A 26,934-nucleotide genomic window follows, 5' to 3' on the forward strand; every position below is an offset into this window, starting at 1 on the left:
ACGACAGATGGTGGCTACACCCATGAAATTAAGACACTTGCTTTTTGAAAGAAAAGTTATGACCAACCTAGAGAGCATATTAAAAAGCAGAGACATTACTTTGCCAACAAAGGTCTGTCTAGTCAAAGCTATGCTTTTTCCAGTAATCGTGTAGGATATGAGAGTTGGACTATAAAGAAAGCTGAGTGCCAAAGAATTGATGCTTTTGAAATGTGGTGTTGGAGAAGACTCTTGAGTGTCCCTTGGACTGCAAGGAGATCCAATTAGTCCATCCTAAAGGAGATCAGTCCTGAGTGTTTATTCGAAGGACTGATGAGGAAGGTGAAACTCCAATACTTTGGCCACCTGATGCGAAGAGCTGACTCATTTGAGAAGACCCTGATGTTGGGAAAGATTGAAGGTGGGAGGAGAAGGGGACCACAGAGGATGACATGGTTGGATGGCCTTACAGACTCAACAGACATGAGTTTGCTTAAGCTCCGTGAGTTGGTGATGGACAGAGAGGCCTGGCATGCTGCAGTTCATTGGGTCACAAAGAGTGGGGCACGGCTGAACAACTGACCTGAATTGAACGGAAAATAAAAAGTCATGGAATTAAAAGAAGTTTAAACAGGTGAGTGAAGTATTAGGATTTTACTATGTGGCTTTTCACAGAGAAAATAGAGACAGCTTCTTTTTGCTTTTCCCACAACAGAAATAAGGGGCATTTCCTAAAGCGGGGCATTTTTCCTTAATGTTTCCTCATCAAAGATAGAGAACTGGACAAATAACTAAGAAAATGGACACATTTTGTTTCTCCTAGAGAAATTGCTGGAAATCACCCTTAACTGTTGGTGCTTCCTGCTCACTAAAGGATTACAGGCTAAAGACAAAAAAACTTTGAAGTTCATTATAACAACAAAATTAAATCTTGGCAAAGACTGAAGTAAGTGGAAACATAAGTGACATGGATATTGTAAAGCTTTTGCCCTAATCAACTCATAGGGAAGCTGTTTGGGTAAAAGTTAAAAAGGAGAGAAAAAAATCCGTGGCTTATTATATTTTCTAAAACAATTCTGTGGTCTTGGTCTCCTTAAAACCTAAAATAAGAAAATTTCTAATTCAAAATAACTTTGACATCCAAACAAATATATAATTTTTTTTTCTTTTTATACAAATATTGAGTATCTTGGCAAGCCACCAACTCTATGAAGGCTCTGGTATTTATTGGTCTCTGGAAAAAATTTTTTCAATTTATTTGGTATTACAAGCTAAGTTCTCATCTTTGACTTCCTCCTAAAATAATAAAAAGTCCCTTTGACTTATGAACTTAGATAAAAATCTTGATGTGAATATTATTCTTAAGGAATCATATATCTTGTTTCTAACAATGTGCTACTATCTTAGAATAAGATGGGAATGGTGAAGATTATATAGAGTATTTTGTGAGTTAAATAATGTGCTTATTACAAAAATGATTCACATACTTTTTCTACTAAGATCTTGAAACAAACAGACCTAGCAGCAGTGGCCACTTAACTTATCACCATTTCTAGCTAAAAGGAACCATGATTCCTGTAGAAAAGGTTGATTTCAGGCTCAGAGGAGGAAATGTACACAATCTGGGACATCTTCTCATTCAGAAACCATGGGAGCTCTTTGTAAGTAATGGACTGTTGAAGAAGAAACAAGGAATCACCTTGATGCACTGAACTTATAAAAATCTACAAATTCATAATGATACCAAAAAAAGATAGGGGAAAAAAAAAAAACACCTCATTTCTCACTAACAGGTAACTAAAGCACCATTTACTTACTCTGGAAATTGGTGATTAACAGGAAAGAATAAAAAGCATTTGTCCTGCTGGTCTTGAACGAACAGTATGAGGGTAAGCAGTCTATCAAAATCTTAACTGATGATGGAGAGGATTTGGAGGAATTCCAGTTAGTAGATATTGAAAGAATGATGAATTGGATCATGATCATATAAAAAGCCTAATGAGATAATTGATTCAGACAGTGATTATTATCAGTATCAAACCATTTTTTAAAAAGTAGATAGGAAACATGACCATGAAAGGATTAAGCTATCACCTCCAAATCCACTATGTCAATTTCAAGTAGCTGAAAGTCAAAATATGGCTGGTTGGCCCTATTTGCCTTCAGTTATAATACAATATTGCAGTACACTGAACCTCCTATGAAGTTTTCTTACCACAAAATATTGATCATGAATCTAACCAGTCCTTTAGGTTTGATGATCCTTCATAACAACACAGAGGATACAGAGATACAAGGTAGATGATGCCATTTATAAATGATAAGACAAACCTGAAATGGGGGAGCTGCACCAGGACAACTGATTCATTTCTTCAACAAGCTAATGGAGCTATTAAAGAGGCTCTTCTAGATCAAAGGGACTTCAATAAGAGACATAACCAGTATTCAATGGATGAGATCTGTTTTGATCCCAAGACAAACAAACCATTAAAAAGAGATTTTTGAGAAAATTCAGGAAAAATGAATAATGCCTAGATGTTGCTTTTGTTAGATGTAATGACACTTTGGTTATGTAAAAGTCTTTATTTTTAGAAGATACATATGGAAGTTAAGTATTTAGAGGGAGTGATATAATGTTAGTGATTTGGTTAAAATATTTCAGTAAAAAATGAAACAAGGATTTGATGAAATTGGTGGAATAAGATTGATAATTGTTGAATCTGGGTGATGTTTTTAAGGGGAAGATTTCATTGCACTACCCTCTCTGAGTGAAAAAGTGGGTAATAACAAGTCCCCAAAATTTATCTTATGAAAATATGTATGTGAAAGTTGGGATCTAAAAGTATACAGATCAGTTTTGGCAGCAGACATCTGGTGGCTAGTGTGAATCCCTGTTTAACCATTTACAAGTTATGTGACTTTCGAATTAATCCTCCTAGGCCTCAGTTTCTTTATCTATAAAATCAGGGAAAATAAGAATATTTGCTTCATAGAATTGTTGTCAGGATTACATAAGAATTCATGTAAAGCCTAGGACTTAAGTGCTCAAAAAATGTGAGCCATTATTGTCGTTATCACTAGTTATAGTTATTAAAAGTATGAGAAGAACAGGATAATCATGTAATTAGAGTATTTCATCATTAATGAAGTGAAGTGAAGTCGCTCAGTTTTGTCCGACTCTTCGCGACCCCATGGACTGTAGCCTACCAGGCTCCTCCATCCACGGGATTTTCCAGGCAAGAGTACCGGAGTGGGGTGCCATTTCCTTCTCCATCAGCATTAATGAAGTGGTTTCAAATACCAAAAGCACATGAAAAGATGCTCAACATCATATTAGAGAAATGCAAATAAAAACAACAATGAGATATCACCTCACACCAGTCAGAATGTCCATCATCAAAAAATCTACAAACAATAAATGCTGGAGAGGGTGTGGAGAAAAGGGAACCCTCCTACACTTACACTGGTGGGAGTGTAAACTGATACAGCTACTGTGGAGAACAGCATGGAGGTTCCTTAAAAGACTAAAAGTAGAACAACCATATGATCCAACAGTCCTACTCCTGGGCATATGCCCAGAAAAAAACAACAATTTGAAAAGATATATGCACTCCAATGTTCACTGAAGCACTACTTACAATAATAGCTAGGACATGGATGCAACCTAAATATCCATCAACATATGAATGGAAAATGATATCACTTATATGTGGAATCTTAAAGGGTATACATTTACAAAACAGAAATAGATTTACAGATGTGGAAAAAAACTTATAATTACTAAGGGGCAAAGGTAGAAGGAGGGATATATTGGGAGACTGGGATATACACACTACTATATATAAAATAGATAATAAGAACCTGCTGCATAGCATAGGGAATTCTAATTAGAACTCTATAATGACCTATATGGGAAAGAAATCTACAAAAGTCTGAATTACAACTGATTCATTTTGACATGCAGCAGAAACTAACACAACATTATAAATCAACTACACTCCAATAAAAATTAGTTAAATATACATATTCTGATTTAATAGAATATATTTACATTTCTAGATTCTGTGGGATTTGGGTTGTTTTAATTACTTGGACATTTTAGTTAATTGGTATTTATTTTGTAAAAATTATATGTAAAATTATTAATTAAAAAAATAGAATGAAGTACTGAAAATAAATAAGGCTTTGTCTTACAGTTCAGAAAAGTATGATACTCCTGGTCCTCACTATCATTAGTATCCACACAACAATACTTGTTTGAACTATTTGAACTTTCTAATTGTTAAGATTTTTCACAAATAAGAGCTTATACTATGTGTGTGCTGAGGTGCTCAGCCATGTCTGACTCTTTTGAAACTGCATGGACTGCAGCTTGCCAAACTCCTCTGCCCATGAAATTTTCCAGGCAAGAATAATGGGGTGGGGTGCCATTTCCCCCTCCAAGGGATTTTCCTGATCCAGGGATCGAACCCTTGTCTCTTCCATCTCCAGTACTGGCAGGCGGATTCTTTACCACTAGCTCCACCTATTGTTTATGTCTTTAACAAAGGCATAGATAAACTCACATTTATAAGCATCTGTGGTGATTACAAGATTATTAAAGCTTTCAAAATCTGAAGGTAGCTTAAGAATATAAATGAGTGTACTCATTAAAGAAGTGACTCTAAAAAGCTGGCAAACAGTCCCCAAAGGCAGGATAACTTTATTTTTTGCTTTTGTTTCATCTATAAACATAAGACTCCAAATGTTACAACCTAATCAGGGTCATTCTTTTGAAATGCAGGCGAAAGCTTGGGATCAATTAATATTGATAACTGGCAAATGGAAGTCAGTCCACTAGGACCTGAGGGGTTTGAGGGAATGAGTAAAATTCTTCATCTTATTCAGCCCCTTCCCCCCTGACCCAGTCACAAATATATACCTCCAAGGGGAGAGAGGGAGAACTGCTAAGGATAAAGGAAGTTTTAAGTTATACTTTATCAAAACTTTGTCAGCAACCATATCACATAGGACCATAGAGAACAGAACCCATGGAGATTTACAAACAAATCTACATAAGTTAAATGCTCCCTTGGCTCAAAACATTTCTGTAATTGTTTATACAGAAAAATATTTAGTAAAAATAATTAAAATCCTTAGGTTGATATTGATGTCCCTTCTAAAAGCTCATATAGCATTCTATACTTCCTGACCTCTTATTAAATAACACCACAATCAATAATATAATTGGCTGGATTTATTAGATTTTAAGTTTCTCAAGAAGAGAACATAATCTGTTTTGTATTCTTTGCTGAGTACATGTCTGGCATATTTGAACTTAAAAAAATGTTGACTTAAGTTTTCACAATAATGATGTACTTTCCTTTGATATGGAAATGACTATACAGGCATTTGTAATTGTTTTGCATACTGACAGATGTGTCCCTTGCCCCTCTCACTTTCTTTTGTCTGTTTGAATTCAATTTCATGCATTATTAAGGTACTTAATTGACCAAGGGGGTGTGATCTGTAGCCACTAAGTAAGTCTTACTGTTCAAGGCACACAATAAATAACATACACTTTTAAAAAGTAAATTGAAAGTATAATGAATACTACAACTGAATTGGGAGGGAGGCATTTATATTGATTTATTATAATCCAAACCTTTTTGACTATAGTCATATTAAGAAATACATTTTTCATCATATCATGTCTTACACACACACACACAGGGAAATACAAATTGATACTATTGCATGTGATACACCTGAAATAATAAAAATATTGGTCATGATACACTACATGAAGTTTACAATCCCTAGAGGTTTGCAACTCAGAGTTGGAACCATATTACAAAGGTTTATTCTTTTATAATAAGTCCAGAAGTCAACTATTTTAAATTATTATTCTCCTTGGGATCTTTTTAACAATCCGAGTCTATGTGTTTTCCTAGTTCTTGCTAACTTTCTTTTCTTGCACAGATATTTTAACATTCTCTGCATTTCAAATGTCTGCCTTCTGCATCTGAGGATGTACAGATGCCAACACCTTATAGATTGACATGGCTATGTCTCTCTAATTATTTCTGGCTCATTCATTAATCAGCAGAGAGTCAAACTGACCAGTGTTTGGCTCTTGAAAGCACTTGGGAAAGTAATCATGTCAGTGGGCAGAAGGATGACAATATAGCATTGTGTTGGCAGGATCTATCATTTGTGATCACCACAAAGGTGGAATTTAAGAATGCTGTGCCCTTAATTTCTAAAAGTTAATGAAACCATGTAGACAGAACTTGTAAGGTGAAAACACTGCTATTTGAAGGGACTGTCAAATCTGTGACTTCTAGTTCTCAAAAGCACCTCTTTTTTTGCCTGCAGCACATTATTCTCTTTTGTAGTACATTCACTTTCACAATACAAGCTTCTTTTTTATTACCAGTGTAATATCAGTCCTCTATTATAAATGTTAGTTTTACTAAAATCTGTTTTTGTGTTTTCTGTCTTAATACAATGCCATGTTTTACCATTACAACCCGACAGGTTACATGAATGGAAAGAATATTCACTGTATTATATACACAAAGTAATTACATTTGAGACTATTATAGTGACTTAGCATCTAATGTGAGAAATGTCAGTCAACAATGTGTGGAACTAACTGAGACTGTGTATTTTCCCAGCTTTGGCAAATTTACGAACTCTACCACCTCAAAACAACAGTTTTAGCATCCTGGTAAGCCAGGTTCTCCCAATGAATTGATTGTCCCATTATGCTTAAAAGTCTGCTTCTTTGAAGGAGTAAATATAATTTTAAAAAATGAGTATTAAGCAGGAATGAGGAAATCTTTTTTTTTCTTTTAATTTTCTCTCTTTATTTTTTTTTTTTAATTTTTTTTTAATTTTTATTAGTTGGAGGCTAATTACTTCACAACATTTCAGTGGGTTTTGTCATACATTGATATGAATCAGCCATAGAGTTACACGTATTCCCCATCCCGATCCCCCTTCCCACCTCCCTCTCCACCCGATTCCTCTGGGTCTTCCCAGTGTGCATCCGGAGCCCCACCGAAAGCCACTTGGTCTCATGCATCACCTGGGCTGGGATCTGTTTTCAACTCCCCCACCAACATACCAGAAAAAGTATACATCTGTCTCTTCATTGAAACATCCCACCAATCAAACACATCCACCCTCCACCCTTCCTCCACAGAGTATCAAAAGTCTGTTCTGTATTTCCTGTGTCTTCTGTCGTTTCTGTTTTGACATATAAGGTTAAACGTCATATATCCCCAGAACTACCCTATCTTATTCTAAAAATTCCATATATATGTGTTAGTAATACCGCCCTGATATTGATGTTCTCCTTTCTAATCTTTCCTGGCTTACATCCACTCTGTAATAAGGTGGCTCTACTATCATTCATTCGCATCTCATTAGGAGGACTGGTTCAAATAATTCTTTTTAAGCTAGTAATATTCCATGGTGTAATGTACCACAGCTTCTGATCATCATCTGCTGATGGGCAATCATGGTGTTGTTGGCTATTATAACATGCGCGATGAACATTGGGGTGCACGTGTCTCTTTCAGATTGGTTTCCCTCAGTGTGTAATGCCCAGAAGTGGGATTGGCTGGGTCATATGGCAGTTCTATTTCCAGTTTTATAAGGAATCTCCACACTGTTCTCCATAGTGGCTGTACTAGTTTGCATTCCCACCAACAGTGTAAGAGGGTTCCTTTTCTCCACACCCTCTCCAGCATTTATTGCTTGTAGACTTTTGGATAGCAGCCATCCTGACTGGCGTGTAATGATACCTCATTGTGGTTTTGATTTGCATTTCTCTGATAATGAGAGATGTTGAGCATCTTTTCATGTGTTTGTTAGCCATCTGTATGTCTTCTTTGGAGAAATGTCTGTTTAGTTCTTTGGCCCATTTTTTGATTGGGTCATTTATTTTTCTGGAATTGAGCTGCAAGAGTTGCTTGTATATTTTTGAGATTAATCCTTTGTCTGTTGCTTCGTTTGCTATTATTTTCTCCCAATCTGAGGGTTGTTTTTCACCTTGCTTATAGTTTCCTTTGTAGTGCAAAAGCTTTTAAGTTTAATTAGGTCCCATTTGTTTATTTTTGCTTTTATTTCCAATATTCTGGGAGGTGGGTCATAGAGGATCTTGCTGTGATTTATGTCGGAGAGTGTTTTGCCTATGTTCTCCTCTAGGAGTTTTATAGTTTCTGGTCTTACATTTAGATCTTTAATCCATTTTGAGTTTATTTTTGTGTATGGTGTTAGAAAGTGTTCTAGTTTCATTCTTTTACAAGTGGTTGACCAGTTTTCCCAGCACCACTTGTTAAAGAGGTTGTCTTTTTTCCATTGTATATCCTTGCCTCCTTTGTCAAAGATAAGGTGTCCATAGGTTCGTGGATTTATCTCTGGGCTTTCTATTCTGTTCCATTGATCTATATTTTGTCTTTGTGCCAGTACCATACTGTCTTGATGACTGTGGCTTTGTAGTAGTGTCTGAAGTCAGGCAGGTTGATTCCTCCAGTTCCATTCTTCTTTCTCAAGATTACTTTGGCTATTCGAGGTTTTTTGTATTTCCATACAAATTGTGAAATTCTTTGGTCTAGTTCTGTGAAAAATACCGTTGGTAGCTTGATAGCGATTGCATTGAATCTATAGATTGCTTTGGGTAGAATAGCCATTTTGACAATATTGATTCTTCCAATCCATGAACACGGTATGTTTCTCCATCTGTTTGTGTCCTCTTTGATTTCTTTCATCAGTGTTTTATAGTTTTCTATGTATAGGTCTTTTGTTTCTTTAGGTAGATATACTCCTAAGTATTTTATTCTTTTTGTTGCAATGGTGAATGGTATTGTTTCCTTAATTTCTCTTTCTGTTTTTTCATTGTTAGTATATAGGAATGCAAGGGATTTCTGTGTGTTAATTTTATATCCTGCAACTTTACTATATTCATTGATTAGTTCTAGTAATTTTCTGGTAGAGTCTTTAGGGTTTTCTATGTAGAGGATCATGTCATCTGCAAACAGTGAGAGTTTCACTTCTTCTTTTCCTATCTGGATTCCTTTTACTTCTTTTTCTGCTCTGATTGCTGTGGCCAAAACTTCCAACACTATGTTGAATAGTAGTGGTGAGAGTGGGCACCCTTGTCTTGTTCCTGATTTCAGGGGAAATGCTTTCAATTTTTCACCATTGAGGGTGATGCTTGCTGTGGGTTTGTCATATATAGCTTTTATTATGTTGAGGTATGTTCAGGAATGAGGAAATCTTAATTGAACATGGACAAATTACTTTCTATAATTAGTATTCTAGCAACTGAATTAAGTAAATTTTGGCCAACTCTATGCTTCTGGAATTCAATCTTGTCTGATGCCAACTGTGACACTTTTTTTGCACCTAAGCTTTTCTCCTAGAAGTGAAACTATGGGAAAGTGAGGCTCATTTTCAACATCAGATTAAATTCTGTACTCTGACACTAATACAATTTTAGTGTTCCCTCTCCCCCATAATTTTGAATTTATTTGTCTTCTCTTTATACCAATGGTTCTTAACCAGGGAAGATTCTGTTCTCCCTCCACACCCTGGTTACCCTGGAAAATATTTGGCAAAATTGACCAAGAAGCACTAGTGGTAAAGAACCCGGCTGCCAATGCAGGAGACATAAGAGACTAGGGTTCCATCCCTGGGTTGGGAAGATCCCCTTGAAAACGAAATAGCAATCTACTCCATTATTCTTGCTTGGAGAATCCCATGGATAGAGAAGCCTGACAGGCTATGGTCCATAGGGTCCCAAAGAGTCAGACACAACTAAAGTGACTTAGCATGCAGGCATGCACCAACATTTTTTATTGTCATGACTTGAGTGGTGGGTGTATGATACTGGCACCTAATGATTTAATCTATGGGAAATATATATTTGGTCTTGGTCCCTGGTCCCTGGCACATAGCTCCTAAAACCCTTGGAATCCCTGGAGTGGTCAGTGCCTCTTTGGCATGCTAATGAGATGACTGGTGGCCCTTAGATAGCTTGGGGGCTGGTCACCAGAAAGGGCAAAGCATGATTAGAGTGTTAGAACTTTCAGCTCTACCCCCAACCTCTGGAGAGGAATTAGGAACTTGAGGTTGCCTAAATCACAGGAACCAATCATTTAATCAGTTCTGCCAACACAATGAGGTCTGTCTACATAATAAGAACCTCTAAATAATGGGATTACGAGACCTTCAGGGTAAGTTATGTACTCTTCTTGCTCTTCTTGTTCACATCTTCATTCAAAAAAACACCATCGGTCATTTGGTCTGTTATAAAGGTGTCATCCTTTCAATGAATGGTCTTTTTTTTTTTTAATCTCAAGGCAACTTTTTGGATCTCATTTGAAAAGAATTGTTAGATACACTAAAACATATCCTTTATCATTAATTTAACTGTTCCTGTAATATAGTAAAGTTAAGAGGCTTAAGAGTAAAAACTAGGAGCCCCATCCAGAGGAGTGTCCAAAATAACCTGCTTACCAGCACAGTGAACAAGAGACTTGATTTGGGAGAGGAAAATAATTTTCAGTAAAATATATGTTTAACTAAATTGTGACATTTTGATAGGCAAATTTTACTAGCATAATAAACACATGTGCTTAAGAAAATAAAGCAGGACCATTTTTAACAAAAAAAAAAAAAATTAGAAAAACTGATGGGGAATTTCCCAATGAATCATACTTTCCAAGTCCTTAAACAGAAAGTGACTTTAAAATTAATCATTTTAGGAAGCTGCTTTATCTACGTTGTAAGACTATCAGAGTGATTTCTTTTCAATATGCTCAACCAGTGACTTACCTAGGTTGCCTAAAATGTTTGAACAGTTTCTGAGTATCAGAGTAATAGGCTGGCTTCCTGAAGTAATTAATACAGTTGATAAAGTTGACTAGTGTTTGCAATTTATGCATTGGAGGAAACTGGTGTGATATACACAGATGTCTGTGAGCAACAGCCATGCTTCACTTTTATGATATCTCATCTTTCTCAAATAACAATTTAAAGATGTAAACTAACATGGTGTATTATGTTCATTGTATCAAAATGAGTTATGCTGCCATTTTAATTCATTATTTAAAAATCCTTTCTTTCTAAAAGGATTCATGGGGGGAAATGTTAGTATAATATTTCCAGTTTCAGAGGCACTCTATAATTTTCTAATGGCATTTTATTGAAAGATAGACTGGCTTATTATCATATCTAAATGTCACATTGGCAAGAGAAAATTGTATGTATAATGATGAAAATGGAAAATGCTCTGTTTCTAAAAGCTAATTTACTGAACTACCATGAGTTATCAAAACATAATTCAAGCAAAACTGTATGATTTTTTAAATATTTTGAGTAAATTAAGCACTAACAATACTTTCAGATTCTAAGAGGAAGGAAATATAAGTGACTTAGTGACTTCTCTTAAAATATAAATCCACAAAGTATTCTAGGATCCCTAAGAATCTGTTTTTCTATTGACAGTCACAAAGATGTCTGTATTATCAATTTAGAAAATCCCAAAGGTAAAAATATTGTTTATTTAAAAGGGAATTACATTTCTAAAAGAATGACTGTTAACTTTCTAAGCGTTTGAAATAGAAAGGATTTCAAAATGATCATTTTTACAGACTAGAAAACAGGTCCAGAGGTTCTAGTTAGGTTCTAGACCAATGTCACATGGAGAAGTTGGTATCATTGCTGTAACTAAGGCCCAGGTCTCCCAACTCCAAGGAAATATTCCTCTTGCTATGTGAGCATGACCTTGCCAGAGGTCACCACTGAGCATCAGGCTTGCTCTTACTAGGTTCAAAGGTTTTCCCCTTCTACTATGGTCCAATATTGAATATAAAGCAGGATTATTAATTATGCTATAGAATTATGCTATATGCCATCTTGGGCTTCCCCAGCTCAGACAATGAAGAATCTGCCTAGAATATGGGAGATCCTGGTTCGATCCCTGGGTTGGGAAGATTCCCTGGAGGAGGGCATGGCAACCCACTCCAGTGTTCTTGCCTGGAGACTCCTCATGGACAGAGGAGCCTTGGGGGCTACAGCCAATGGGGTCACAAAGTCAGACACAACTGAGCGACTAAGCAAAGCACATACACTATCTTGACTCCATGGAGAGGAACCCCCCTCACTGAAGAATAAAATATATTCTGGTCACATATTATTATTTTTCATTGGAAACTACTAAGAATGCAAAGGGATCTATTACTAATACTATTGATAGACATTGTTCTTTTTGCTTTTTAAAGGTATACATCACAACAGACTCTATAAAGTAACAAAGTATAACAAAAAGACAGGAGCACTGGGATGCTCTCTTTTCCCTTGAAGTTTGGGGCTCTGGAAAGGCTGATCTAATTGCCATATGGGACCAAAATATCCTTAGAATTTAAAGAGCTCTTGATGTTTAGAAAGTAATTTCCAGTTGTTGTTATGTACTATGACAACAGTGGAAAGGAATCAGCTTTCCTTTTCAGAAGAAGAAAACATAGTCAATAATCAAATGCTTGTCTGCATCCACCAAGCAAGTCAGCAGCACTAGATTTTCAATTATCTTTAGGTCTCTGCTGTCAGTTAGAAAAGATTGCATACAAGGACAGACTGAGATCCACCTTCATAAAGCCTGGCGACCTAGGAATCTTAAAGATAAGCGAAATGGAGAAGAAATTAGCAAATGAACTTTGAGAGTTGAAAGGGAAATAAAAATACTTCTACCCAAGGCCAAGTAGTTTTATCCTGAAAATAACTTTTTTTTTTTTAATCAGTCATACTGCACTTGAAAAATCTTACTTTGATGCTGTCTGTAGTCACAAGTCACACTAAAGTCTTAATCTGCTAGCACTGGTGGCCTTAGAAACTCATTTATACTTCTTTCCAAGCAGATTACATGTACTAGCCTTTGAAAAGTAAACAGCCCTTGTGCAACTGAAAGTCCACTGATTAGTTCAGGGCCAACTGCTGTAAATTTTTCAAACCTCCTATACTTTGTCCTGCCATAAAATGGAAAACAATTTTTATTGCCCAGAGAATGGGATTGTCTTCTAACTTATTCAATCCGAGAAGTGGTCAGCAAATTCTAATTCTGGTTTGAGGGCTATTTCATAATGCCATTCTTAGTGTTCTTTCCATTTAATTGGCATATAGTTCCCTGTTTGGAACAGGATATTACTCACTTGAATTCTTTCCATAGGGGGAAAAACAAGTTTCCAGGCTCATTTCCCTGAGAATTGCTTAGATAAAGACCAAGTTGGTTGAAACAAATTGTTGATAAGATTGTGAGAATACTAAGATCTTTACTCTGAAATGCTTGGCAGAAAAACACTAATAAGAAGGTTCAAAATTTCAAAGTAGTCAGAGCGTTCAAAAGAGCAACCCCATGTGCATTTGATTGTGCATTTAAAATCTAATGTTTGTTAGATGCTAGACGACTCTGGGGCATTGGGGAAGATGTTACTGAACAATCCAGACCTCTGTTCTGATTTGCATAGCCTTGTGTGTTTTGAGATGCATTTGATGAGTGAATTTTCAAAGGTCTGAGCAACAACGGCAGTTCCCTCTGTGAGCCAAAGAGCTCCGAGCAACCTCCCCTTGACAAGCAGAGTGAGCAACTAAAGGGTTGTCTCTGCTAATGAAATGTAACACGAGAACATCGTTTACTGTCATCACGTTGTGTCAAACAACAAGGCTCGGCACCAAACGTAATCCTGAAAATATCAGACTAAAATGTTCCCTGTCAATACAGTGGAGCTTTAAATCAGTGAGGACTAATTATAGAAATGGGAATAAAATGTTTATGTGGACTACATCAAAAGGGCCAAGAGAGTGGCCCATATGTTGACAATATTCTCTACAGTTATTGAGTCAGGGAAAGTGACTGTGGTACTTTGTTGGTTCAACAGTAATAAGTCAGTCAACCTTGGTACATCTGCTGTTTTGTGCATCACTCTTTTTCTGGGAGATGATGATACAGGTCCTGCTTTGTAGACTAGCCCTATTTATGGCTCTCTACCACAGTTTCGTCTCTCTTGTTTACTATTAACTTTTCTTTTTGTATTACGTGCATCTATGACGACAGTCCCTTTTTTTGGACAAGGTAGAGAATAACTGAACATTTTGCATTGAGGTACATGGTGCCTCTCTTTCCTCTCTATGTTCATGTTAACTCTGGAGGAGAAGGGACTTAGGTGCAAATTTATGCTAGGGTGTTAGGAAAAATGTTTAATTCTTCTTAGGAGAATCTTTAATTTTTATATTTCTTTAGAGTGAGGACGATATTTAAAACTAAAGAAATACTACATAAGGTGAGATGGAAAAGTGAAAAACTAAATGTGTCCACTTCAGTGGACATTTAGGTTGCTTTCAGGTCCTGGAAGGATGGATAAAGAGGATGTGGTACATATGTACAATGGACTATTACTCAATCATAAAAAGAATGAAATAATGCCATTTGCAGCAACATGGATGGACTGAGAGATCGCCACACTGATGAAGTAAGTCAGACAAAGATATATCATATGATATTGCTTATATGTGGACTCTTTAAAAAAAACGGAACAAATGAACCTATTTACAAAAAAGAAATAGAGTCACAGGTGCAGAAGACAAACTTACAGTTACCAAGAGGGAAATAGGGGGGATAAACTGGGAGATTGGGATTGGCATATACACATTAGTATATATAAAAAAGATAATGAATAAGAACTTACTGTACAGCCCAGAGAATGCTCATCAATAATCTGTAATGACCTATATGGGAAAACAATCTATAAAAGAGTGGGTGTATATATAACTGATTCACTTTACTGTACGGCAGAAACCTAACACAACATTATAAATCAGCTATACTCCAATAAAATTAATTTCTAAAATTAAAAAAAAAATCACTTCCCAAAGTAGTACAAACCTTACCCAGGGTGATAGTCTGACTTTTCTTTCGAAGTTCTACTTCTATCTAGGAAACTTAAGAGGACCTGAGACCCTCTCGCCTAGTATTGAACTCCCTGTCTTTTTTTTTTTTTTCAAATGCCAGGTGGCATGATGGATCTCAGTTCGCTGATCAGGGATGGAATCCAGGCCCCCTGCATTGAGAGCCCTGAGTCGTAACCAGTGGACCACCAGGGAAGTCCCTCCCTCAGTCTAATACTCTCTCCTCCTTTGCTGGATTTAACATGCTTTACTTCTCTTTCTTTCTCTCAACACTGATGATCCATAATAATCACTACACATCGTTACCTATTTTACTTGAAATTCTTTATAATTCTATATAAGCTTATTGATTCTTACTTCTTCAAATCAGATTCATTTTCAGTCCATTTAGGGGACTTGATCCCTACCAATCCATCCCAAGAAGAAAATGAATTAGTGGTTTGATAAATTCAATAGTTATTTGTTAGTTAACACACTAGAACTACAACTGTATCATTTTCTACTCCTCCATTCTTGAACTAGAACAACAACTGTATCATTTTCTACTCCTCCATTCTTGAAACCCTCTCCATCTCTGCCTTCTGTGATGCCAGTTGGTTTTCCTTCTACCTCTCTCCTTTCAAACTAGTCTTTGGACATGGATTACACAATGTGTGTGTGTGTGTGTGAAATCTTTCCTCTTTTTCTGATTTTTAACTGCTAAAGTTCCTCAAGAATCAATCCTCAGTGCCATACTCTTTCATCCACATCTCTACCATCTAAATTCTCATTATTTTCAAATGAATACCAACCTCTTCTCTGAGCTCCAAGCCTGCCTAACCATGTCTCAAAATCACCTCATATGTAACCTGAGTAAAAATGAAGTTATGACAATCCCACTCTCCAAATGTGGCCACCATTCTTTATCTTAGTGGATGCCATTGCCTCCCTCTGATTCCCAGACTGAACACTCTTGCATCATCCTCGGCCTTTGTGCCCTTCATCACCAATATCTATTTCCTTAAGAAAAATTATTGGCTTTGCCACCTAACTAGCTCTCAAATGCTTTTCTCTATTCACACTGCTGTTATTCTATCCTATCTGCCTTCAGCTTTTATCTGGAAAATATTCTGACTATTCTTGCTTTCACATTTTCACTCCTCCAACCAGAGGAAAGAGTGTGTAATTATAAGGCCAGAGTGCATAATTATAAACCAGCTCATCACATTTGCTAACCTACAAGCCTGAAGTGCTTTCTTTAAATCCTTAAATCCCATCTTCAGCTTGCATATTCTAAGTCCCAGACATATTGGTTTAGTTCCTTGAATATGTAATGTCGTCTCCTAACTTGGGGACTTTGTACATGCTGTTTGTCTGTCTAGAATACTATCTACACTTCCTTGCCCAACTAAAGCCAGCTAATTCTTTCCTAGCCAGTACCAGCTAATTCTTCAAAATCCAGCTCAAATTTAGTTAAAACGTCACTTTCTCAGAGAAATTTTCCCAGAATAATTAATGTGTCTCTCTCTCCTCCACTGGACCATAGGTACCATGATGGCAAGGAGCATGGCTATGTTATTCATTGCTTTATGTGTAACTTTTTGTAGGCACATAGGAAATATTTGTTAAAAAAGTGAATGCATATGACAAATGGAATGAACACAAATAACGCTGTTACATAATGGCCTGCTAGATAATTATAGAATGTTTTTAAATCAATCAACCTATCTATATATCTACCCATCTACCAACTCATTGGAAAAGATCCTGATGTTGGGAAAGACTGAAGGCAAAAGGAGAAGGTGGTGGCAGAGGATGAGATGGTTAGATAGCATCACCAACATGAGTTTGAGCAAACTCCTGGGAGATAGTGAAGGACAGGGAAGCCTGGCATGCTACAGTCCATGGAGTCACAAAGAGTTGGACATGACTTAGCTACTGAACAACATCTGCTTACCTACATACCTATCTAGCAAGCAATGCAGATTAATAAACATAACCACAGTCAAAGATTTATAGAGATTTTGTCATAAGAAACAGTTCCTCCATAAGAAAAAGTTCCTCCATATGAAAAACAATACCAATAGTCATCAACTGTGATCATAAATAAATGCACTCATGAATCTATACTCACATAACTATCAGAGTTTCTCAACTGAAGGGCTTGGATATGAATCCCTTCAGAGCATCAGGATAGAGCTAGAGCTGGTGAGTCAACTGGCATAAGATGCTATACTCATTTTCTATGAGTGTCATGACATATAATAATTTGGAACGTACGGCTAGATGGGACCAGTTTGAGAGTATTTTTTGTTATTTGGTGCCTTTTTTTCTTTTGTTTTTAAAGCAGTGATTGGGATCGTATTTTCCAAAGCACAATAAATTGAATTAACAAGGGTACAAATTGAATCAGTCTATAATACTAGGATCCATTCACTGTGCTATCAGGTCACCACAAAAATTATGTTTAAGAACTATATATAATCATATTATAAATGCTTATAATATAGGTGTTAAATTGAAAAAGCAGAAGATAAAGTTGTAAATGACCATAAGTATAATGTTAAACGCAAAGATAGTTAATAGAAGTTGTACTTGATTTGTTTAGAATGTGATTTTTACTTTTTAATCTATATCACTATGCTATTTCTTTTAGAGTGAAAATATAAAATACTTTAATTAAAAACAGATATCATTATAAATAAAACACTGACTTTAATTTGCTATTTTGTTTTTCTGCTCTGTATAACCCTAATCAGGGAATATAGCTGTGGTATACATAAATCCCTCATTGAAGAGCAGTTTTTACACCAAAAATTCTTATGATTATTACAATTACATATATTTCAACTTAATTGCTTAATATATATAGGCATTTCCTTCAGAAAAAGAGATATTTTGCCTATAACTACTGAGTACAAATACAACAATAAGAAATGATAGTCTAACTTGAAAATATTTCATTTAAGAAGTAGTCTATATTCATATATCAGAAATACTTAGAATGAAATAGAATATCTGCTTTTTTTCTGTTTGAATTTCTGCATGGTTATTTTTTCATAAGAAAGGGTATGAATATGGAGATCAGTCTCTCTACACAAACAGGGCTTTATCACAAGAAGTATCATAACGTAGAAGTAAATATTGAAAATAATTATTGAATTACACATCAGTCTCCCCACTACAGTGCCAGATCCTTACTTTTAGAAAATATGTTTTCTATTTGGTATGCACACTGTAAAGTACAATCATCATAAGCATATTTCTAAATGTTTATTAAATGAATAAAAACATAGTCTCTAAGGAAAATAGTGTAATGAAAATTCCTTTCCTCTAATGAAAATACCTTTCATCATACATGCTACTTTCTGCTCTAAATAAGGTTTAATGAGCTTTACCTTCAATCTGAGGTTGTCTCATCTAATGTCTTTGTGATTATAACTTCATATTTTAAAAAGGAGAAGCTCTTAGTGGATAATTAACAGCAATTAAGATAAGCTTAAACATGCCATAAAGGTAAAGCTTCTGTCATGGATAATTTTCTTTCTAGGAAATATATCTCATGAGACAAGGCACATATTCTGCAGTAGAATAGTTTTATTTATTTATTTTGGAGAAGAGCTTTGAGAAACATTTCCCTGGGATACTTCTTTCAAGTCAAACTTTCTGGACCAGCCATCCAAACTGAACACTTGGTATGGTTTCTCTGAAAGATATGGTCTGCTTTCTGCCACTGAATCCGGACTGTGCTAACAGCTAAGTTTCTACAACTGAGTTTCTAAATGTCTCAACTGAATCCATCTTTACCATCAGTCTTACCTTTTTTCTTTTTACCCAAATAGGCCTAGTCAATGAGACAATGCCAATAATAATTTCACATGAATAAATAACATGATCATTTTAGTTGGGTTTTATAAAATACTAATCTTATCTTTAGTGGATTTTGCACAGTCAAGAGGACCTTGAAAGAATTAAAGCTTACACTGGGCAGCCAAATCGTCACCTCAGTTTTAAATGGTACAGAATTTGTGATCTATATAGAAACCTAGAGGCATTAACAAAACTACCCAGGGAATTTAGATCAATTAGAGCCTGTTCATATCCCCTGCAGTGCTGGCAAACCTCATAAGTTCCTTAAATACAAAGCGAAGGCATAATGCACTGAAGGGAAGCAAATCCAATAGGAAGAGAAAACAGTGCCATCACAAAGAGATGTTTAAACATGTTAGTTCAACTAAAAAAATTCTCCCTGGGGAATAATTTAACAGTTTTCCTACTGTGAGCGATAGTACACCTAATTAAAAAGATGCTTTTGACTTCAGAAATCTTCAGATGTTGATTATTTATTAGAAAGCTATAAAATGCTAACAGTGTAAAAAGCATTACAACACCTCCTCCAGTAATTATAGTTATTTCGAAGAATAAAATGAACATTATTTATCTGTCTAGAATTTAGATCAATGGTCTTAGACTTTCATCAAGCTATTCCCTTTTTCTAAATAATAATCAATGTTAAGGTATGTGGGTTATGCTTTCATTTGGATTTAGTATTATTTGAACAGAAAAATTCAAACTAATTTATCCTAGTTGACTTATATGCAAATATAATGATTGATTTATAATCCATTAAATTTATACTTCAAAGAACAGCATTTAAATGTAGGTCATCATTTTATTGCCCTTTTTGGTTCTTTAATAATAATTGAACTTTCTTTTAACTAAATGTTTCTATTTTATTAAAATGATACTTACAGATATTTTCCAGGCTAGGTTTAATTTTACAACATGCTACTAAATTGAGACAAGTTTGCCGACATAAGACTAAAGAGTACTGTCTCAGATATAATTTGTTCTATATAATAGATCTGCAATAAACTGTCTGAAAATCAAACCATCTAGCAAATACATTAGGGTAAATTTCCAGTGATTGCTTCTATAAATAATACCATCTACTTGTATAGCCCTTTATAATTTACCAAGTATTTTTACATATTGCCATTAATTAAATCACTAAATAACATTATATAGGTAATATAATGAGACAGAGAGACAGATGTTAAGACAGGACCAGAATTACTTGGTTGGCAATAACAGAGCCAGGAGCAGAACCTGAGGCTTCTAGTCCTCATTCAGAGTCATGTTTTTTGTATTGATGGATTCTCTTCCAGTGGGAAGACCTGTTGCTACACCTGTCTTCTAATTGTCTGAACCTGAATCTCAATAGATTTGCTTTCCTGCCTACCTTTAGTTAAAGCATGTGCAGGTGAACCCGTAAATGCCCAGAATTAATGAGACATATACACAATCTAACCTTTGTAAGGCCAGCAGTACACTGAGAAGGATATAACTAATTCATAATTGCTTTCCCACCACTGATCAGTTTTAAGCCAGTGACTGACCTTGACTTTGGGTAAAATAAATAGGAAAAACATTCATTAAAAAATCTGTCTAAAATGTAACAGAGAAACAGAAGTAGATCAAAGACATATTTCAGTTAAAAAGACCTTCAACATTTTCCAGTAACTCTATAATTATTTAGATAGTTGCTCAAGTATTATTTTAGATAAACTTTAAATACTACCACTAATTGTACACATAACATGTATATAAAATGAAGTGTGTGAGTATATATACACAAATATAAATATATATAAAATGATCCATAGTAACCTTATTTAAAGATATAAACTCAAGAAAAACTTTGCTGACATAAATTATAAATATGAGCATTCATATAGCAAGAAAATGTTCCTTTAGGAATAAAGTCTAATAATAACAAAGTTTTATAGTTTTAAAACCGATAAGGCACATTAAATGACTCTCCTCTGCCATCTCAGGATGATTAATGCAAATACGAGAAACTAAAGTCTAAGTTTAGCATTCATATGTATTTTAACCTAAAGTAGAAAACCAGAAAATTCATACCAATCAGTCACAGTATAGGAAATACTGATGACTATGTGGAGCTTGTTTGGTGTTAACACTGGCTTAGTGTAGTTTCCTCAGGAAATCTTAGCAGGGGCACTGATGGTATGTGACTACAGGACGCAAGTCTATGTCCCTCCAAAGAGCAGAGGAAACAAAAATTATATAGAGAAGAAAATGTGAATATATGTATATAGCTTTGAAAATAATAGAATTTTATCTGTCAAAATGAATTACAATAATCATTTATTTAGTTCTAGTCCAAATTTTTAATCTTCATAGATTCTCAAGGCAAAAGAAATTGTTTTATCCTTTTTAGGTTACTACAAGACCAACCAATCAGATTCTTCTCCTGCACCATCTAGTCACTGATATGAGTTGATTCAAACCTTCCTGTATCCTATATGATATCAAATACAAAATTGTTTTTACCCAGGTTACCTTCTTGGGAGAAAGAACAGGATTATATAGATTATACTTTTTTAAAAAGTAACCTAAAATTTTTGCAGAAAATAGTTAATCTCAAATTACTTCACATTTTTGTTTAAAAAAAAAAGTAAAGCTTTGTTTTAAAGCAAATTATTCTAGTAGATAAAAATGTACTCTGTTATATAAAAATACAATGGCATATGTACTATCTCATAACTTTATATACTATCTCAAATAAATCATAACTTAGCAACACAAGTTGTGAAATAAAATTCATATTTTATCGCAAGACAAGAAAAATTCAAACAAAAAGTTTTCTCTGCCCTTTGGCCTCCTCTCTCCCCGCATGTGTCTTGTGTATTTGTATCATGTATTGATCAAACCTACCCCACTGGCAGAAATACCTGCTCAACCAGAAAGAGCAACATTCTCCTGGCAACAGTAAAACAACTCCTTAAAGATAACTTTCCTACTTGAATTTTTAAGGGGTCATATGACACTTACATCTGGATTATGTCAAAAATGTCATTTGATGTACAGCCCTCTGTCAAAAAAAAAACTAACTTACATTTAGGGTACTTTGATTTCTGGTGGGCAGGAACAGTTCTCAGAGCTTTCTGAGATGTTCTTCCAGGTTATAAGTCAAGTTTGGCTCTAACAAAATTTTCCACTTCTTTCTTAGATCAACTGATTAGTTTTTACTGACAAAGTTCAGTGTAAAGCAACAGTGTACTCACATGAGGAAATATTTCCAGCCTTATTATTTTTCATACAATTTCACAAACTGGTGAACTCAACCGCAATTCATTCAGAAAGTGTTTTCAGTGAAAGAAAGAATGCATTTATATTCAATTGTTTATACTGGATTTTAAACTAATCATTTTCCCTTGTCCAGATGATCTTCCTCACCAAATTAAGGTTTCGTATTTAAGGGGAGACATACTAAGTAAGCATACTATGTAGTAATTATCTTGAGCATCTTGCTTATTTTCACTCATAATTAGTTACTTTCTTTCTAACAGAGTGTTGAGCTTTGAGTCCAATATTTGACCTTACGTCTATTCAAAATCATGTTTTAAACATCAAAATTAGGGCCCATCAGATTTTCACTTACTTTGCTTTAGCTTCTGCATCTTCATATGCTTTATTAGAAACATCATCTAATCCTCCAATCAAATGTTTGAAAGAGCTGTCGGAGAGGAAAAAAGCAGTGATTAGGATAAATCCTCAGCAAAGTGGTAACAATGACAGCATAGTCAATGATACACTGAAACAATCTGAAAGATCTAAATAAAACTGAATTCAAACATTTAATATGAGCACATTATTAAGAAACATATCAGATAATGATATAAACTGAGAGCAGGAAACGTCTTTTAAAGTGTTGTGAGATTCTACATTTTAATTTTAAACCTCTATAATGTTAATACATGCAAATGGCTTTGCTTGTAGTGAGTATTATAAAACAAAACATGCATGAAACATGTAGGATGTTTGCTAATTTAAATTTAAATGTTGCTTTGTCATTTTTACATACACTTAAAAAAATAACCTATAAAGAGAAATTTGACACTATGCTTGGGGGCTGACTGGAAGGGGAAAGGAGTAGCTATTACATCAGGCCCTTGGGTAATGATCTCATCTGTGGAACTGGGTAACTAGAATGCTGGGCTACATACACCAAGTATGTCTTTTCTTTCTTTTTTTTTCCTTTGATGTGGACCATTTTTAGAGTCTTCGTTGAATTTCTTACAATACTGCTTCTATTTTATCTTTCGGTTTTTTGGCTGCAAGGCATGTGGGTCTTAGCTCCCCCACCAGGGATCCTGCATAGAAAGGTGAAGTCTTACCCACTAGTCCACCAGGGAAGTCTCTATACTAAGTATTTTTAATACAAAAAGGAACCAAAAGACAATGACTAGACAAAAAGTCAAAGAATCAAGAATTGTATTCTATAGAGTATCAAGTTTTCTATAAGGAGCACATTCAGTTCAGTTCAGTTGCTCAGTCGTGTCCAACTCTTTGCGAGACCATGGACTGCAGCATGCCAGGCCTCCCTGTCCATCACCAACTCCCAGAGTTTACCCAGACTCATGTCCATTGAGTCAGTGATGCCATCCAACCATCTCATCCCCTCCCCTGTCATCCCCTTTCCTCCTGCCCTCAATCTTTCCCAGCATCAGGCTCTTTTTCAGTGAGTCAGCTCTTCGTATCAGGTGGCCAAAGTACTGGAGTTTTAGCTTCAACATCAGTTCTTCCAATGAACACCCAGGACTGATCTCCTTTAGGATGGACTGGTTGGATCTCCTTGCAGTCCAAGGGACTCTCAAGAGTCTTCTCCAACACCACAGTTCAAAAGCAAGGGAATGGCAAACCACTTCAGTATTCTTGCTTTGAGAACCCCATGAACAGTATGAAAAGGTAAAATGAATTTATTAATGAGGGTCAAATGAATGAATGTGAATGAACACGCAATAGGCAATAGTACATATAAAAGTTTCAAAAATATAATTAATGATAAAATAAATGATAAATGTAATCTCCATGTTTGAGAATAGCTCAAATATGATTTTGGCCAGCGTTCTTTATGTGATAAAACTGCCCATTTTCTTATTGAATATTTTAGTTATTATTAGAGAAATCCTTCTTTGAGAAACTCCTTAAAGTGATAGGGGCTTACATTGTAAAGTAAATACATATCTTTTATTATGAAAAAAATGATAACATCTGGTTGATTTCCTGTTTTCACAAATAATGTGAAATTTAAACACAGAGAGGTTAAGTTATTTATCCAAAATGAGAGAAATTTAGAATTTTTTTTTTAGAAATTTAGAATTATAATCCATTTTCTCTGATACCCAATCCTTTCCTTTATAATACTTAAATATTTTAAATACAACCAAATCTAAACACTGTGAAAAGGCACCAACAGAGGAAAAAAGAATTAAGTGGTAAAAATAAAGAGCAAGAACTACTAAAACTTAGCTTTTCAAAAATACTGGATCTATTAACACATTCTTTTCTTAAACATTTAAAATGCATAGCAATTTGAAAATTCAAATAGCTAAAAAATTCCTGACTTCCTCCTTCAGTTCAGTTCAGTCCCTCAGTCCTCTCAGGCTCTTTGCAACCCCATTGACTATAGAACACCAGGCCTCCCTGTCCATCATCAACTCCCAGAGTTTATTCAAACTCATGTCCATCAAGTTGATGATGCCACCCAACCATCTCATCCTCTGTTGTCCTCTTTTCCTACCACCATCAGTCTTTCCCAGCATCAGGGTCTTTTCCAATGAGTCAGTTCTGTGCAACAGGTGGCAAGTATTGAAGTTTCAATTCAGCATCAGCCCTTTCAATGAATATTCAGGACTGATTTCCTTTAGGTTGGACTGGTTGGATCTCCTTGCTGTCCAAGAGACTCTCAAGAGGCGTCTCCAACACGACAGTTTCAAAAGCATCAATTCCTCAGTCTCAGATTTCTTTACATCCAACTCTCACGTCCATACATGACTATTAGAAAAGTCATAGCTTTGACTAGATGGAACTTTGTTGGCAAAGTAATGACAGCTTTTTACTATGCTAAGTCGGGCATAACTTTTCTTCCAAGGAGCAAGTGTCTTTTAATTTCATGGCTGCAATCATCATCTGCAGTGATTTTAGAGCCCCCCAAAATAAAGTCTGTCACTGTTCCCATTGTTTCCCTATTTGCCATGAAGTGATGGTACCAGATGCCATGATCTTAGTTTTCATAATGTTAAGTTTTAAGCCAAATTTTTCACTCTCCTCTTTCACTTTCATCAAGAGACTCTTTAGTTCTTCTTCATTTTCTGCCATAAGGGTGGTGTCTTCTGCATATCTGAGGTTATTGATATTCCTCCCAGCCATCTTGATTCCAGCTTGTGCTTCCTCCAGCCCAGCGTTTCTCATGATGTACTCCGCATATGAGTTAAATAAGCACAGTGACAATATACACTCTTGATGTATTCCTTTCCCAATTTGGAACCAGTCTGTTGTTCAATGTCCAGTTCTAACTGTTGCTTCCTGACCTGCATACAGGTTTCTCAGGAGGCAGGTCAGGCGGTCTGGTATTCCCATCTCTTTCAGAATTTTCCACAATATTTTTGTGATCCACACAGTCAAAGCCTTTGGTATAGTCAATAAAGCAGAAGTAGATGTTTTTCTGGAACTTTCTTGCTTTCTCAATAATCAAACAGATGTTGGCAATTTGATCTCTGGTCCCTCTGCCTTTTCTAAAACCAGCTTGAACATCTGGAAGTTCATGGTTCACATACTGTTCTCCAAGCCTGGCTTGGAGAATTTTGAGCATTACTTTACAAGCGTGTGAGATGCATGCAATTGTGTGGTATGTTGAGCATTGTTTGGCATTGCCTTTCTTAGGGATTGGAGTGAAAATTGACCTTTTCCAGTCCTGTGGCCGCTGCTGAGTTTTCCAAATTTGCTGGCATATTGAGTGCAGCACTTTCACAGCATCATCTTTCAGGATTTGAAATAGCTCAACTGGAATTCCATCACCTCCACTAGCTTTGTTCATTGTGATGCTTTCTAAGGCCCACTTGACTTCACATTCCAGGATGTCTGGCTCTAGGTGAGTGATCACACCATTATGATTATCTGGGTCATGAAGATCTTTTTTATACAGTTCTTCTGTGTATTCTTGCCACTTCTTAATATCTCCTGCTTCTGTTAGGTCCATACCATATCTGTCCTTTATTGTGCCCATCTTTGCATGAAATATTCCCTTGGTATCTCTGATTTTCTTGAAGAGATCTCTAATCTTTCCCATTCTATTGTTTTCCTCTATTTCTTTGCACTGATCACTGAGCAAGGATTTCTTATCTCTCCTTGTTATTCTTTGGAACTCTGCATTCAAATGGATAAATCTTTCTTTTTCTCCTTTGCTTTCACTTCTCTTCTTTTCACAGCTTTCTTTAAGGCCTCCTCAGACTGTCCACTTTGGTTTTTTGCATTTCTTCTTCTCAGGGATGGTCTTGATTCCTATCTCCTGTACAATGTCATGAACCTCCGTCCATAGTTCATCAGGCATTCTGTCTATCAGATCTAATCCCTTGAATCTATTTCTCACTTGCACTGTATAATCATAAGGGATTTGATTTAGGTCATACTTGAATGGTCTATTGGTTTTCCCTACTTTATTCAATTTAAGTCTGAATCTGGGAATAAGGAGTCCATGATATGGTCCACAGTCAGTTCCCGGAGCAATGACCCCACTAGAGATTGACCCAGACTTGCCCAGGAGTGTCCAGGAGTCTTCAGCAGAGGCATGGGTGGGTGGTGACCTGATGCAGGGTTGGTGGCAGTGAGTGTAGCAGTACATGCATGGGATCTTTTGATCCCATTATCCTGATTACTTCCAGTGTAGTTTCGCCCCAGGTAAATAGCAGGGAGGGAACATAGCTCCACCCATCAATAGAAAATTGGATTAAAGATTTACTGAGCATGGTCCCGCCCATCAGAACAAGACCCAGTTTCCCCCTCAGTCAGTGTCTCTCATCAGGAAGCTTCCATAAGCCTCTTATCCTTCTCCATCAGAGGGCAGACAGACTGAAAACCACAATCACAGAAAACTAACCAATCTGATCACCTGAATCACAACCTTGTCTAAACTCAATGAAACTATGAACCATGCCA

General features: G+C 35.8%; 1 protein-coding gene across 2 annotated transcripts in view; it reads right to left on the reverse strand.

Annotated features, from left to right (window-relative positions):
• PRKG1 (protein kinase cGMP-dependent 1) overlaps positions 1–26,934 on the reverse strand; it is a 371,505-nt gene that overhangs the window by 106,364 nt on the left and 238,207 nt on the right. For both annotated transcript variants that reach the window (XM_043476155.1, XM_043476154.1), the window contains one exon: positions 22,379–22,453. Coding sequence is in view for 1 of the 2 variants with exons in the window: in XM_043476154.1 (XP_043332089.1) it covers positions 22,379–22,453 (75 nt within the window). In the remaining variant the exon portion in view is untranslated. The remainder of the gene's footprint in view (positions 1–22,378; positions 22,454–26,934) is intronic.

Source organism: Cervus canadensis, chromosome 8, assembly GCF_019320065.1.
Source record: "Cervus canadensis isolate Bull #8, Minnesota chromosome 8, ASM1932006v1, whole genome shotgun sequence".
Lineage (NCBI taxonomy): Eukaryota > Metazoa > Chordata > Mammalia > Artiodactyla > Cervidae > Cervus > Cervus canadensis.